The sequence below is a fragment of the Lepisma saccharinum genome, chromosome 9 (genome assembly GCF_977018435.1).
Source record: "Lepisma saccharinum chromosome 9, izLepSacc3.1, whole genome shotgun sequence".
NCBI classification, from domain to species: Eukaryota; Metazoa; Arthropoda; class Insecta; order Zygentoma; family Lepismatidae; genus Lepisma; species Lepisma saccharinum.
Window position 1 is genome coordinate 82,027,198 of NC_139237.1, and position 18,149 is coordinate 82,045,346.

The window sequence follows — 18,149 nt, forward strand, 5'->3', positions numbered from 1 at the left end:
ATTATATATATATATCCCCCTCCCTCCTCTTTCTTTCATTGTTTCTTTTGTTCTGAAAATTGCAAAATTCTTATAAGAATAACATACGTTTTTTAGTCCTCTTGCATATTAGAGCCATTCTGGTAAAATTTTGTGTCATAAAAGCTAAAAAGCTCAAACATTTCATTAAAAAAAGTTTCTGCTTGAGATTTTGTAGTGACTAACTTCAGTTTTTGAAAAGAGGGTAACGTTGTTGCCTTGTAATCAACGGGTGCTGGGTTCAGTACCTTGTAGAGGTATACAGAGGTTTGAAATCAACTTTATACTGTAAGTACAGTCCAGATTAGCCTTTCCGTGCATACAGTAGACTCAAAATAAAAACCTGAAAAAAGAAAACTTTGTTTTTTTCTAAATGTGTAATTTTTTCTTGCAGTACTCATTTGTAATTGACTCTTGGAAAGTAGGATAAAATGTACCATGTGAATAGAGTTTATGTAGTACCTTCCCACTAATTACCATGTTCTCTGTTGTATGTTCTTTAGGTAACTGGGTGCACTGTGCAGCTCTTCCACATAGTCTATATTCTGCAGCATGTTGCGTTCACAAAGGAAAAATATTTGTGATTGGCTCGCAGGTGTACTGTTACCACCCTGAACTGGATATGTGGTCAACGATGCCAGAAATTGGTTTACCAAACCATGTAGGGTTTAACTCGGCAATGTCTCACAGCGATTGGATATATTTAACAGGTGAGTTTCCCCATTATAATGTGCCCTTGATTCTGGCTTTTTCTTTCTATCTGCATCAACCTCCCGGCTGGAGCATGGTGCTGATCCCATCACTTCGAAAATTGCGATCAAGATGGAGCCCTAACCCAACATCCCCTAAATGTGTATTCATGGCACAGTGCAATATGCATGGGATTACTTTACCTTCTTTTTACATCAACCTTCGTAGTGAAGTGGTTAGCACAGCCTGTCACAATGCCAGGTGTCCCTTGTTCGAACACCTGACCATGAGTGTCCCTTCATCAAATTCATCATGTCATCCTCATCTTCATGATTGGCCAAAAGTGGATGAAATCCATACCCAAAGTAAAATATACCAAATCAATTACTCAATCAATCTTTCTGTCTACTGCTTGATGAGTAAGTCCCAGATTATTTTGCACTAAGAAACAGTAAAAATATGTACTGAAGCCAGTCAAGAAGTAAGAAATATGTAACATCAAAACCAGCATATTACCACCATTTCCAACCAATTTTTTTTTTTTAAACTGATTGCTCACATCAACAGAAGCGTATCCAAAATACAGTATCTAATGTAATATTTTACATAATCCTGTTACTTTTTTCAATACATAAATATGACATAAGCGTAAGGAACAAAAATATGTTTCAAATTTTCAAATATGAAACTTCTGTCATCGCATAACAGAACTTTGTATCAACTATATGATATTTCCACTTTACACGAAGTAATGGTGCATATTTAAACTTGCACCAATCTTCTCGTGGGGACTCAATTTCCAAGGTATGAGTTATTTGCTCCACTGAACACACTGTTAATAACAGTGTGTTTTCTAGAGAAGTGACTGCTAAGTGAACAATTTCAAGGTTGTCTGTTCTGAGTCTTACATTCTACCATGCATATGGAAGTATTTAAAACTGATTTAAAATGTATATTAAATATGAAAATGCCAGGAAATGTGTATACATTACTTAAGCTCTATTTGGCATGAAACTCCAACAGTTTACTGATTTCATCTGAAAATATTGACAAAATAACAGGAAATTACATAATTTTGAGGGCCCTCCTGGTAAGCTATGCAGTTCTTGTACACAAAGCAATTGTACTGTCTGGAGAAAATCCGTTCATCGTTTGATACCACACATTCAACAAGTGTCCAGCTGATGAAGTTATCTCAACGTGGAAATATTTTCATTAATCATGTATTGTATAAGAGAAAAATCACTGCTGTTTTGTGAAATATACATTTTCGTAATTAATATGCATCAAGAGCCATGGTAGCTCCGTTGGTAGAGCATCTTGTTACGACGCGGAACACCAGGTTCAAATTCTGGGGCAGATGGTCTGGACCAGGAATTTTTGCAGTCATTTTCCTGTTTCTGTGCGGCTATGAGGCCCACGCATCCTCATGTAAAAGGGTACATTTGTGTGCACATGCACAAGGGTACCTTTACCTTTTTTTGTAATTACTGTGCATCAGAAGTGTGATTCAAATCCATCATTGTGATATATGTACACACTTTATTTTATTAATTAGCGTTTTGATGTATTTCATGCTTCTTTTTTCCTTACATGCATACACAAATGAATGGTGCGGTCAAAAATGTCAATAAAAATTTATTTTTCAACGTACGTGGTTGCAGCAAACACTGTTGATGGCGCAACTATCCTAGTTTTTGATATGTGAGTTAAAATTACAATCTTTTTGATATGCTGATTCCAAATATGGCCTCCATCACTTTAAAAAATCACATTCTCCCTTGGCCCTCCTCGTTCCCTGGATCTTACGCTGTCCGATTTCTTTCTATGGGGTTTATTAAAGACAGGGTTTATGCACAACTAATGCTAACATCCATCCAGCAACTTCAGGATTGGATAATGCATGCAGTGCAGGACATTACAGTGAACATGTTATACCGTGTCTGGAACGAGTTTGATTACCGCGTTGATGTGTGTCGTGTGACCAGGGGACCCCACATTGAAGGATTGTAATTTTAACTCTCATATCAAAAACTGGGACAATTTCCACCTCTAATAGTGCTGCAACCACGTAAGTTGAAAAATATTATTTTTATTAACATTTATAATCGCACCATTCATTTGTGTATACTCTGTACATAAGTGTATCTTCAACATTCTGAAAATATTATTTTTTCCAATAGGAAATTACTCAACGGAGCTGATGCGCTTCCGACCAGACTTTATGTCGCTAGACAGTCCAAACCAGGCAGTGGAAAGTGTTGGCCATTTCAAGTGCAAAGCCCAGAACACATGCATCATCAGAGACAATATTTACTCCTTTTCATATGAAGAAGAGCAATTGTTTGTTGAAGTTTATAACATTAACACAACGAAATTTCAGGTCTTGTGGAAGAGTAGCGAGAGAGATGGCGTAAAAGACTTTTGCCCTAAGTCATGTGCAGGGTGTTTTTCATTAATCAAGTTTTAAACGGACAGAAACTAGCCAAATGTAAACGTATGTGTTTTTTTCTGCAAAAGAAGCCAGTATTTTTTTTTATGTAAGTTGTACATACATTTGTAGAAAAATTTCTTTTGTAATATGTACAAAAGTTTTAAATTTGAGTTCATGTTACTTTTGCAGTGTGAAGGAATCGCTGTAATGGGATTAATTGGTGTTCAGTGGCGTGCCTAGATTTTTGAAAGAGGAGGCTGGCTGGTACAAATACTTTCTTTTTGTAGTCAGCCCTCATTTTGAGATATATTTCTGCCTTGTTGTTTTTTTTAAGAATGCTGGGCCAAAGAAGGGGGGTATGAGCCACACCAACACCCCCTTTAGCATGCCACTGTCAGTCCTAGAATATTCTTTAATCATGATTGAGGCAACATCTTCAATTCATGCGTTACATATATGAGATACCAAAAATGCTTTATTTTGAATTTATTGTTAAATGAGTATTTATTGTTAATGTATTATAGGTTGGTGTATTGAATGAATTTCAGTTAACAGATGGTAATGAAAATGAACGGATTGTCTTTATGTAGAAAGTAGGTCGTGTGCTCCTTACTCTAAAAGGAGCCCATTGTTGTGTTTCGTAAATAAACACTGGATGACTACTTACACTTTAATTTACACTAACACTGGACTACATTTGAGTGAAGTCGACCACCTGTAGCAACGTTACTCAATGTTCTCTTGTTCATGTTCGGTATTCCCCGATATGTACTACATGTTGAGCAGCCTCCAGAGTAGAGAGAGTTGTCCATACTTCTGCCACCTGCTGTGACAAGTGAAGTGAACACTTAAAATGTATAACTTCTCACACAGTCCATGTTTTGGGCACAAAGGGCATGGTTGATAATAATTAGAGCCAAACGAGTACTAACTTTTCTCACGAAAAAATTTTATATCTCGCTTACATCTAATTCTTCTCAAACATTCATAACACAACCAAAAACTGGCAGAAAATCTAAGTAAAATAATTTAAATGAACCCAAATCCATCATTGATCTGTTACACTTATTACGTAGCAAGTTTGAATGACTCCACAATGTCATATCAAAGCTGGGGCTCCCTGATGGTATAGTGGTAACATCCTCGCCTTGTAATCAAGGGGTCCCAGGATTGAGAACTGGTGGACACACATCGCCAGTGCTACGGATCCCACTTTAAACTGTATGTGCAGTCTCGATTAGCCTGTATGTGCATAAAGTGGACTTAAAACAACAATGCAATGAGCAACCTAATGTCATCACCTTCTGATCCAGGGGTACCAGGTTCAATATCTAGTGGAGGCACATAGTGGTTCAGATCCCACTTTAAACTGTAGGATCAGTCCTGCTTAGGGCCGGTCAATGTCTGGTCAACTTTTTGGTCAACCAACCACCAGTTGGAGTTCACCTTCAGTCTTAACTAACACTGGGTTTTTCAATGTAAAAATAACCAGAGGTTTGCTGACCCTAAGTTGGGTGCGTAACAATTGTGAGGTTGCAATGCTGAGCAAGAGATTCGATGACACTGACATCTAGGTGTGTAAATTCAAATTAAATTTTACCTGATGTGAAAAGGTAGAACTACAATAAGGCACATGCAGTTTTTGAAATTTATTGTTTACATTGTAAATACAGTGGCCGCGGTGGCTCAGTCGGTAACGCGTCTGACTACTATGCTAAAAGGTCCCGGGTTCGATCCCCGGCCGGTTCAAATCCGGGAACTTTTCTAACGATGGAAGCGGCCCCGGCGCCCACCCAGCGTCGAATAACATGGGTACCTGGGGGAAACCCTGGGGGGTAAAGGTGGTCAGGGGCGTGATGCTGATCACATCACCTCCATTCACGACCGGATCAAGAAAGTGTGGGCAGTTACCCCTACACCCCCTATACGCCTTCATGGCGTGGTGCTATGCACAGGGGAGCACTTTACTTTTTTTTTTTTTTTTTGTAAATACAGCAGAACTAAACAATGCTACAAAGAAATACATACAAGGGGAAAACAATTACTACAGATTTGGCTTTTTTTCCTAAAACAGATCGACTTTACAAACCACAAAATGGTAATAGGTAGTACAAATGATAATTCCTCCAGTACAAAAGAGACAGCATCAAATATAAATAACTCTATGTAGCTAATTAGGAATTTGTATGTTTTCATCTTACACATATCTTTTGACTAGAAGTTTGTACACTATTTCATTTTCCCATCAATCATGAGAACATTTCATACATTGTTCATCTTCACAAACTGAAACAGAAGATAATTCATTTCTAAAATAACCTCCATGTTGTTTACATATAGATGCAAGAGCACCAATGTACACCAAAGCTGTATCATTTTGCTGGCTCAACACAGTGAGTGGATTGGAATCCCATCCTGGGCATGGGTGTCCTTTGTGAGTCTCCCTTCATCAATTTCATCCTATCATCACTCATCCTTATCTTCGTGCAATTAGTCAAAAGTAGCAGAGAAGTGGAGTAAAATAAACAAATCAAACCCAGCGAATCGTCAACTCACAATCCCACCACCAAGGGTTTTTCATTTCGAGCTTCCGTGTGGATGTTCTGCGAGTGCATTCATCTTCATCAATTTAATCTAATAACTTGTTCTCATCTGCGTGAGTATGCAGAAGAGCATTATTCAAAATAGCTAATCTTTACTTCTTCAGTCCAATGTTTAAGACTCATTTCAAGATCGTTTCTCCAGGAATTTAAATACATAAATCCATGGTGAAGTGGTTATCGCATGATGCCGGGGGTCCAAAGTTCAAATCCTGTCCTGGATGTTCTTTGTGATTGTCCCTTCATCATATCAGCACTCATTCTCATCGTCGTGATTAGCAAAAAGTGGCAGAACAGTGATGCTAAATAACAAAAATATAAATAAAATACATAAACATTGAAAGAAGAATTTTTACTACTTTTAGCTTTTAATGTTTCTGTTCCTGATATTTCCTGAGAAAAGATTCAAAATGTTGGACTGAAGAACTAAAAATTAGTTAGTGCTAAACAAGTTTGTAGTTGTTTTTCATATTTGTAAAAGAATGTGCAAAATAAAAAAAAATACAAATATTACCACTAAAGGCATCAGTTATGTGGTTGCCTAATAAACAGATACCATTAAGAGGTGGTGATCACATGAACAACTAAGTTATCAGATGATTGAAAGTTAAGGATGGCACACAAATATATGGTGCCATTAAAAACATTTGGAGAAATAACACAATGTTAAAATTGTATCTGCAAATGTTACTTTATAATGCAAGAAAAAAATTGTGACTTATGGCTTTAATATTATTAATCTTCAGTACCTATTTCCTCCCAAAGTGAAGATGTTGCCTTTTTCTTAGATCCTGGCAGAGTATTTATTAATTCTGAGGGGAAGTAGTTCGACACACTCCATGATTGAATTGCAGTTGTATTACAGGGCAGTCACTCTAAGGTAGTCTTTTGTACAGTAAGAATTTGTTAGTCAACTGATGCTGATAAATTTTTGGTTCTAGATTATTTCTGGATGTTTGAAGCTGTTAGTCCTTAGTCCTGCTGTTCCTTATACATAATTAAACTTTGATTGTGTTATAATATTGTTATGTACCCTGATTTTTTTTTTATTTCAGCGAATTATATAGTCAGTATTACAGCTGTATATGATGAACAATTTTAAAATAGGTATTAAATATATATGGTGTTTCCATAGATGCTGTACAATAGGACATTCATGCTTTCAATTTACCATGTTTCAAAGAGCTTGTAAGACTGATGCAGATTTGCTTCTGAAAGAATCTTTGTAATGAAATATTGTACTATACAATGTGTTTGTCTTTTTTTGATTGAAAATAATTAAATTGTAACATTTTGTGTCTCCATGCAAAAAACACACCAGAAACCATGCAATTTTCTTCCATGTCTTCCATCATAGAAGTTTTATGGTTCTCCAGAATTGCAGTAATAGTGATTTGAAATTTATTTCCTGTTCAGTTCAATGCACGCACACAAATGTATTTTTTCCTGAAACCGAAACATTTGGAAAGGATTCATTGATTCTCTTGATAAAGCCATGGGAATACTTTGAAACATAGAAGAGATAAATGTTTAACGACTGCAGTCTCTGTGCGTTCTTACTTATATTCATTGTGTTGGAGTATCAATCAAACATTTTCACAAATGAAAAAATAGTAAGAGTGCCTAGAAGTCTCTGCTTCCCAAGGACGTGGAATTTAATTTTGCTATGCATGTCTAGTTTCTAACAAAGGCTGACATGATTCCAATATTGAGGCTGCGTGATTGGTGCCTTACCAATGGAAACAAAAGTGCAAAGTTTTTGTTCTTTAAATTCAGACCTTCAGGATTTCCATTGATCAACAAGATTTTCCGTTGTGTTCAAATTTGTCAAATATGATGCATAAATATTAAAAAAGAACATCCCTGCTCCTCAGTATTTTTCTGGAAATAAATTAGTCCATATTAAGACATTGCAGTGTGCTTTTCGTTGTTGTTTATTTAATTGTAATGGTCATTCGAAATTCAAACCTCAAAATGAAAAGAATGTTCTTTTTTTCAATAACTCTGCCACTAGTCCCAATTAGCTTCTCGGTGCACAAACTGAACATTACATGAGGCAACATGCTTGTGTTTCTCCAAATTAGTTTGAGTTGAAATGCGAACAAAAGATACTAAATTAAATATATCAACAATTATTCTTCCTCACTGTTTACTCTACCACTGACAAGGGAGGTTATATAAGTGTCCCCTCAGATTTGCATGAAACTTGGCAGGTGTATAGAGGGGCCCAAAGGATGAAATAAGTGTTTTTTGTTTCGGCTAAAAACTCCCCCTCAAATGTCAAGATGAGGAGAAATGGAAGTGGGGATCTGACCCCTGTGTCTCCCTCCGATTTCAATTAAACTTGGCAGGTGTATATAGGGGCCAAAAGGAAGAAATTCATGTTTTTTTGTTTCAGCTAAAAACTGTTTTAGGGGGCAAAACCCCCCTCAAATGTCAAGATGAGGACAAATTGCAGTGGGGATCTGACCCCTGTGTCCCCCTCCGATTTCCATAAAACGTGGCAGGTGTATAGAGGGGCCCAAAGGAAGAAATACCTGTTTTTTTTTTGTTTTGGCTAAAAAATTGTATTAGGGGGTAAAAACCCCCCTCAAATGTCAAGATGAGGACAGATTGAAGTGGGGATCTGACTCCGAAACCACGTAAATCTGGCATAGGAAGAACAGGCTCATATAATTATAATTGGAACACACTAACTAACTAACTCTCTAGCCTTCTTAAACCCGAAGGTTCATGGCTGCAGCAACACAGGCCTTCCATCTTTCCCTATCTTGAGCAAGATCTATATACTCTTTTCCATCCCTACCGATTTCCCTTAGGTCTATCTCAACGTTGTCCCTCCATCTTCGTCTTGGCCTTCCTACAGGTCTCTTACCATCAGGTTTCCCAACATGAATCCTGTAAACTCCTCTTTCCTCTCCCATTCGTGCCACATGGCCTGCCCACCTAAGTCTTCTTGATTTAATTATTCTAATAATATCTGGACATGAATACAAATTATGTAGTTCTAAATTATGTAACCTTCTCCACTCACCTGTCTCCTCATCCCTTTTAGGTCCAAATATTTTCCTAAGGATCTTATTTTCAAATACTCTCAATTTATGTTCCTCTTTCAATGTAAGGGACCAAGTTTCACATCCATATAATACTACAGGCAAAATTACTGTTTTGTATATTTTAACTTTTAGTTTCTTAGATATTAAACGAGAAGACAAAATTTTATGAAGAGAGAAGTAACATGCATTTCCTGAATTAAGCCTACTTTTTATTTCATCTTTAATATAATTTTCATTTGTTAATATTACTCCTAAGTATTTGAATTTGGAAACTGGTTCAAACGAGTTGTTATCAATAATTAGATTTTGATTATTACCTAACACTTGCTTTCGGCCTGTAAGCATATATTTAGTTTTCTCTTTGTTAACTTCCAAACCTATCTCTTTAGCAGTTTTGAAAAATATTTTAGTATTATTCTTAATTGTATTCACATCATCCCCCAGTAAGTCTACATCATCTGCATATGCTAACAACTGAGTCACACCATTTAATTTTAGTCCTCCTTTAGTTTCTTTTACCTTCCTAACAGCATATTCTAAGGCAAAATTAAAGAGCAATGGAGATAATGCATCTCCTTGTTTTAGCCCATCATGAATTGTAAATTTTTCAGACATATTAATACCCACACGAATTTTACTTTCTGTTTCACTGGTGCATACTTTTATCATACTAACAAGCTTCTTAGGTATTCCAAACTCTACTAATATATTATCTCTTTTGACTGAATCATATGCTTTTTTAAAATCAATGAATAGCTGATGGACACTTTGATTATATTCCCACTTTTTTTCAAGTGTCTGTCTGATGTGAAAAATTTGATCAGTAGTTGATCTGTTACGTTTAAATCCACATTGATAATCACCTATAATTTCATTAGCATATGGGGTTAGTCTTGTTAAAAGAATGTTAGATAATATTTTATATGTTGTTGAGAGTAGAGAAATTCCACGGTAATTATTGCAGTTCATTTTATCACCTTTCTTAAACACAGGAACAATTATGGATTCTTTCCACTGTTGAGGGATTTCTTCTTTATTCCATATTAAACAAATTAATTTATGAATTTGACATATTAATGAATTTCCACCATATTTAATTAACTCAGCTGGTATTAAATCAATGCCAGGTGCTTTGTTATTCTTTAGCCTTTTAATAGCATCTTTAACTTCAGTCAAGTTAGGTTCTGGAACTAAAGGTTCTGCTGTGTGTACTTCATTCACTTCTGATTTATCTCCTACATGGACATTTAAAAGGTCATTAAAGTAGTTCTTCCATCTATTTAGAATATCACTTGGGTCAGCTAGAAAATCACCGTCTTTATCTTTTATTAAGTTTACTTTAGGTTGCCACCCCTTTCTAAACTCATTTACACCTTTATATAAATCTCTGATATTTTTATTTTTGCTGTTTGTTTCAATTTCGTTAATTTTGCTTTTCAAGTAATCTCTTTTTTTACTTCTAAACGTGCAGTTAACTTCTCGCTTTATTCTATTATAATTGTTTAGATTTGTATCATCAGAGTTATTTAACCACCTAAGTCTAGCCTGATTTCTTATTTCTATTAGATTATGACATTCATTATCAAACCATGGCTTACTTTTTCTCGGTTTATGGTATCTTATACTTTCTTTAGCTGCTGATTCTATTGCATTACGTATGTGCTGCCAATTCTTATTTACGTCTGTTTCATTTATATTTTCATCATCATTTAAATCCTGCAAAACATCAAATCTATTTGACAGTTTAATTTGGTAATCTTTCTTAATTCTTTCATCAGTAAACTTTCCTGTATCAAATTTTAGAACTTTTAGATTTTGTTGCTTATGATTTATCACTGAGAGTCTTTCTCTTAATTTATCAATTACTAAATAATGGTCACTGGCACAGTCAGCACCTCTATGTGTACGAACGTCAATTATACTAGTATGCCTTCTCTTATCAATGAGAATATGATCTATCTGATTATGAGTTTTACCATCTGGAGAAGACCAGGTATATTTATGGATATCTTTATGTTTAAAAGTGGTACTTTTCACAATTAAATTCTTTGAGGTTGCAAAAGTAATCAATCTTATACCATTATCATTACTTAATTCATGAAGACTTTCTTTAACAATTGTGGGTTTAAATGTCTCTTCTTTGCCAATTTGTGCATTACAGTCACCTAACAGAATTTTCATATCATACTGAGAAAATTTATCAAAGACCTGTTCTAACTCTGTATAAAAATCATCTTTAGTATTATCATCTTTATCTTCCGTTGGTGCATGTATGTTTATTAAAATAATTTTACACCACCTACCCTGTAAAACTGCATATGATATCCTATCATTAATAAATTCTACTGTTTTAAGAGCCGAGATAATTCTATTATTTATAAAAAAGCCTGTTCCAAAATTATGATTTTCAGTACCACCATAGAAAAAATTTTTAGTTTTACAATTCCCTTCTCCTGGCCACCTAACTTCCTGGACAGCTACTACATCTAATTTATACTTAACTATCTCATTAACTACACTGAAATGCCCCAGGCCGGTAAAGGCTGAGAACATTCCAAGTGCCTAATTTAATATATTTATTCCTAATGTAGATCTTATCCTTAGTCCAGAGACCTCCCAAAGTAATCCCCACCCGGAGATCCGAACGGGGGACTATTTTACCTCCAGAATATTTTACCTTGGGAACATCCATGGCCTTATATTGTTGTTTCTTGACATGTGTTTTTACAGTGCAGAGTTGTCAGCTCTACGCCTAACCCCCAATATGAATGGAGGAACTACTACACAAGACAAACACAAACACATTAGACAGCACAATTACTACACAAGACGAACACAAACACATTAGACAGCACAACTACTACACAAGACACACACAAACACATCACAACTATAACAAAATATAAACTCAAACACACCACACCTACTACACAATATAAACATAAACAAACTTCACACCACAACTACTACACAAGACAAACAAACAAATTAGACAGCATAACTACTACGCAAGACAAAACAAACATATTAGACAGCACAACTACAACACAAGACACATACATACACACCACCGATACTACTCAAGACAAACAGAAACACATTAGACTACTAGGCACCACAACTACTACACAAGACAAACCCAAACACACTACACAGCACAACTACTGCACAAGACACACAAACACACAACAACCACTATACAAGAAAAAACACAAAACCCAAACACACTACACAGCACAACTACTGCACAAGACACACAAATACATAACAACCACTATACAAGAAAAAACACAAACGCACAACTACTACTACACAACAGTTATGCTTTCTTTATTTCATTTTTTTCAAATATGGAATATATAATGATTAAATTACAAATATTTGCTCAGGCTCTCTCTCGCTCTCGTTTTAGTAGTGTTTTATTTAAATATACTAATCTTTTGGCCTCCAACGGATGTAATGTCTTGTATCAGCGCGAACTTCACCTACATAAACTGGAAGCATGCAGTGGAATCCTTAATGTTATGGTGAATGTCTTGTATGAGCGCGAACTTCACCTACATAAACTGGAAGCATGCAGTGGAATCCTTAATGTTATGGTGAACGTATTGTATCAGCGCGTACTTCACCTACATAAACTGGGAGCATGCAGTGGAATCCTTAATGTTATGGTGAACGTATTGTATCAGCGCGTACTTCACCTACATAAACTGGAAGCATGCAGTGGAATCCTTAATGTTATGGTGAATGTCTTGTATGAGCGCAAACTTCACCTACATAAACTGGAAGCATGCAGTGGAATCCTTAATGTTATGGTGAACGTATTGTATCAGCGCGTACTTCACCTACATAAACTGGGAGCATGCAGTGGAATCCTTAATGTTATGGTGAACGTATTGTATCAGCGCGTACTTCACCTACATAAACTGGGAGCATGCAGTGGAATCCTTAATGTTATGGTGAACGTATTGTATCAGCGCGTACTTCACCTACATAAACTGGGAGCATGCAGTGGAATCCTTAATGTTATGGTGAACGTATTGTATCAGCGCGTACTTCACCTACATAAACTGGAAGCATGCAGTGGAATCCTTAATGTTATGGTGAATGTCTTGTATGAGCGCGAACTTCACCTACATAAACTGGAAGCATGCAGTGGAATCCTTAATGTTATGGTGAACGTATTGTATCAGCGCGAACTTCACCTACATAAACTGGAAGCATGCAGTGGAATCCTTAATGTTATGGTGAACGTATTGTATCAGCGCGTACTTCACCTACATAAACTGGGAGCATGCAGTGGAATCCTTAATGTTATGGTGAACGTATTGTATCAGCGCGAACTTCACCTACATAAACAAATGCTTGGAACAGAACAACAAACTTCAGACCATAACAGACGATAACATTTAACAAAGTGCAATCATTGTGCTACCTATGAAGTACAGGACAAACATACTGTGCAAGAAAAATACATTACAATTTAGTAATACAGATTTATGTAATATACGCACAGAAAGAGATACTGTAGAACATACAGACTAACAACATTCAAAAAGCAAGCACGATTTGCCAGCATTTAAGAACCTTATTAAGCCGCATTTGGATTACATTGCCACAGTTCCGGATATTGTGTTGTTCCGTCATCGCTAGACTAGTGTGTAGAAAGCCAACTAGTGCCATCTCTCGGCGTTGAGTATTACTAAAAATAATAAAACAACGTCGAGTGTACAGCAGAGACAGACACCTGCACATAAAAGGATCACTGTTCACAACGCTATGTATTTTTATGTATAGTTTACAGTTCACTTACGTTTTTATATAATAAATCCACGTGTAATCATTACGCGAGTGATTTCTTCGTATCGTAAGTCAGCAGTACGGATGTACAAAACAGTATGGAGCCGCAAGAGTGTATTAACTAGGAACTAAACAGAGATCGGTTTATTATATGTTTATTACATATAGTATGAGCATACACATATTCACAATGTACGTATGTATTTACAATGATTTTTTTTACCATAAAATGAAAATACAATGGATACGAAAAGGTAAGACGTTTTCCAACATTTTAGAAGTTATATTTATGTTATATGGTATATGTTTATAACTGCAGAAATGGATAACGTTTATTGGGCTCTTGCAATCTTGTTTTGAGTACTTGAGACGATCGTCTGGTTACTACGAGAGGAACCCGGGTTCGATTTCCGAGGCGGGTGATTTTAGGTGGGAATTTTCTCAACAATGTCATAACATGGAGACGGTCTTGGGCTTGACCAACTTCTAATAAATGGGTACCTTTACACAACCCGGGGTCGAGGCAGTAAAGATGACCGGAGCGTGGTGCTCATCCCATCACCTCAAGAAATGGTCGACATTCTGAATGTGTGGGTCCCTACCTCCACAGCTCCCCAAATGCCTCAAATATAATTAATTACATATACAAATGTATATGTACAGTGAAAAGATGAAGAGCATACAATAAAATCCGGTTTCAAGTACAAATAACAGCAATAATATTACTCGTGTTTATATAACGCTTCTAATTATTTGTTAAACTTCGATTAACGACTTCTAATCGCCGAAACTAAACTCCCCTCCATTCCGAAGAGTTTTATTACTGTTATTCAATTTTCATACTATTACCATTTAAACTGGAAACGAATGCATTTCCTGGAGTGTGTATATGTATATATATACAACCAAACCCCTCCTGAATGCACACCTGATAAACAAAAAAAATAAATACTTAATGACAAATAGTTTCGTAGTTTATTTTCCCTGTGAATGTATACGAACTTTGTATAACCTGGCAACACGAGAAAAAGTCCATCTTCAGCCACAGCATCCAATGATGCCTTTTAAATCATTACCCTAAAATACCTCACAGCTTCGTATTATCACAGCTTTTGTATCTATATACGCATGTTCTCAATACTACAGAAGTATCTCCTCTGAGCAAATTCTCTCTCCATTTTGCGGTAACTCTGACGTCAGCAGACATACAAGAATGTAGCCTATAGACGCAATTACTAGCAACGAACACGGGACCTGTATTGTAGGGTTTAACAGAAAGACTGGAGATGAGATAGTTTAGAATGAAACCTTTGATTTTCCTTTGGACTTCTACTGTGTACAATCTTCGACCTAAGTGTGATAACTGCTGTTTCCAGAGACCAATGCAAAGATGCCCAGGCGAAGTCACATCCCTTGTACAGACATGTGCATTTCTAGGTTGTAGCAATACCAATGAAAGTGTATGATGTTTCTTGCAATCCAGAAATGTTCACGACTGTATGAACACATTATGTCACCTCTACCTTGGGATTCCACTATTTAGACGTAGCGTGAAGATGTTTATGATGCTTTGTAAGATATTTCCTTTTTTATTCGCGAGCATGTCTCTCCTGTCGTGTCACCGATAAAGCAGATTTTACGGAAAAGTAAATATCGGAAGACGAGATGTATGTAGGCCTATTTCTAATCCAACACAATTGGAACACACACAGCACAGAACTGTAGGATTGTCGGTACCAAACGCAGTGCAATTGTAGAGATATGCCGAATTCATTGACACTGTTGTTCCCGGATAGGCATGGGCATAACAATAAACTGACCAAAGCAGAGTAACGGAGCATCAAAATAGCCGCACACAGGAACCATAACCCTATCAAGCATGACCTAGACATCATATAGGTGATATCCATAGCCAAGGACACAAGAGGATAGTTCCATAGATGAATACACAGCATGTATAAAACATTTATTACCACCAGAAAGTAACATGAAACAACATTATGATAACCGATCTGCCAACACAAAGTAAAGACAAGCACCCATGCATCACATTGAAAACCGCCCCTATTGTTGCTTCCACGGTGTCAATGTACATACTCGTCACAGTAATGGTACTCCGTAAAAAAATGATTTAAACGTAATGTTCGGTTACACCATGCACATCTGATTACTGCCACTGCACCACAAACATCACATATCAGATTACTGTCACCACCAAAACAATGCCACCGGATTCTCAAATGGAGGTGGCCTTTCGGGAAGATACCCACTCTTATACCATGTGTATTGGAAGACGTGTCGAAACCTGGGTGAGGACAACTGGCTATGTGTGAGTGATTGTAGTTTGATAATGTTATTGCATAGGTGGAGATTAATGCCACTGTGTAGTAACAGGACAAGATCGGAAACCCGTCGCACAAAATTTTTCCAAATCCTAAATCCATACACATCTACTCTATTGTCAGATTCTGTTTACCATTGATAATTTTCCATGAATAATTCAAATCACTTGATGAGTGCCACAAATAAGGATATTATTGAAGGGGAGAATGTGAGTCTCATTCATGGGATGATAAAGAGCAAAACAAGAGCGTCTACATGACCTGGTATTGGATGAATGTGTAATTATTAAGTTGTTTTTATGATTATTTACTCTAGAAACAACTTACCAAATGTAACTGTACAAAGCACATGAATGGAAGGCAGAGGTGTTGAAGAAAATAACATACCCTGTGCCCTGAATAGAAGAGACTAGTTGTGGAAAGATTCCATTTTACGGTAGTTTATCGTGGACTAAAGCTTGGAAGAAATTGAGGGCAGAATCAAATCTAGAAATGAGTTGGAGATGCAACTAATCATGGATGTGGAACAATTTTAAAACTAAATGGGTATGGGAAATGATTACATAAAGCATATATTTGCATATGTAGGTTCTTCCTAGTTAAGATCACACTAAAAGTTGCATGGAAACAGCTAATGTCAAAATGACAATCTTAAGGAGAATCAGAAAATGGACATTTCCACTTTGACATGAAAAACGTTTTAAATCCATTCATTTTACAGATAATGACACAAACATGAGATGTGCAAAATATCTCGGCGATATTTGTTTCGGTTCTCGAGAAACACGCCTTCAAACACCGCTGAAATTCACCTACTACGTCACGGATTTCAAAACGTCCTCTCCACAGACAGGAGGTCCTCTGACGTCATCACTTAGAAATGCGTGCAGGCGGGGCTTCTGCTCGTCCCGTCAATTTAGCATGAGCCGCGGAAGCGACAGAAAATTAACTTGTTACTGTGTAAAACGAAAAACAAGTATCTTCTAACTTCCAGTGCAAAAATCTGCGCTCCATTTCTTGGAGATGAATTATGCCCTAGCAGTTTAGCAGTATTTACTATAATTCAGCCACTTGGTAGAGGGTTTTCCCATTAGGGTGACAAAGCAAAACTTGTAACAGTGAATGGCTGAACACGTGAACAGCCTTGTTCATTGCGAATACATAGGTTGGTTCTGACTGGCAAGAACTTAATGTTATAGGAATGGCTTTTCTGGAATTACAATTATTTTCGTCATAATATTTTCTTCACAAATGTTAAGATAATACTTTTAGAACACACTGGTTTACACGCCAATTTCTGCAATATAAGAGGTGATACGGTATAAAAAGGTACGGTGAGTTTTTTAATTTCCTGCAGTAAATGACAGTTTCCTGCAGTAAATGACAGTTTTCTTCAGTTAATATATATATTGCAAATTTTTGTATTTAGCCTACTTTTACGTCGCTTTTCCGTTCACTTTGTTTAACCGCAACGATGAGAACGAACGCATGGTTAATTTATTATGTATCATCTCTAACATCACATTTCTTCCCACTTTTGGCTAATCGCTACAATGAAGATGAATAACTACAAGCTGTATTCGCAGTCGGGGTGCAGGAGTACACCCCCCCCACACACACACACTACCACCAACTGCACAATCTAAGTATCACCCAACCTGCCATGATAAAGAGACGAAATTTTTCTTCTGTCCCATCTCATTTCGAAAACATTCACTTGTCCCCCAGATGGAACATGCCTCGTCTCGTGAGCAACACTAACATTAACAATAGAAGCATCCCCCTAGCTGTCTCCAAAGTCTCGAGCAAACATCCTCCCATGTAACAATTTCCAGTTCAATGAAATGTCACTCACAAGGAAACAGTCATGCCCAGGTCGAGAGGCAAACCTGGAACATGTGACTTCCTCAGATAAATCATGAATTTTGTGAATAATAATTACAACGCCAGTTCAGTCCTGGTAATTCTGAATCTGCAGTTTAGTTTGCATATATAAGCAGGATAATATTTAGTTTTCGAGGGCTGTACCGTCGAAACGAGAAGTCATATAAAAATAATAATAATAAAAAATATTAAGAAAGTTTTTTTTCGTATTTATAATGATAAGTCTCTGCATACGTTTTTAATTCTATATTTTTCTAGACTTGAGACGAGAACGAGAATTGCCCTCCCAAACCGAGACGGATGTTTATAAATTGAGACGAGACTG

At 36.6% G+C, this 18,149-nt stretch overlaps 1 protein-coding gene across 1 annotated transcript; it reads left to right on the forward strand.

The window, feature by feature from the left end:
* The first annotated feature begins 526 nt into the window (after positions 1 to 526).
* Positions 527 to 7,591, forward strand: LOC145992192 (uncharacterized). Its single transcript, XM_083128512.1, has 2 exons — positions 527 to 728; positions 2,892 to 7,591. The coding sequence occupies exons 1-2, from the start codon at positions 641 to 643 to the stop codon at positions 3,176 to 3,178; spliced, it is 375 nt and encodes a 124-aa protein (XP_082984638.1). The 5' UTR covers positions 527 to 640; the 3' UTR covers positions 3,179 to 7,591.
* The last annotated feature ends 10,558 nt before the right edge of the window (positions 7,592 to 18,149 follow it).

Bases quoted from the DNA above. Each gene is read 5' to 3' on its own strand.
- LOC145992192 (XM_083128512.1), top strand. From the start codon at position 641: ATGTGGTCAACGATGCCAGAAATTGGTTTACCAAACCATGTAGGGTTT. The intron at 729-2,891 runs GTGAGTTTCCCC...TTTTTCCAATAG, and splicing joins CGATTGGATATATTTAACAG to GAAATTACTCAACGGAGCTG.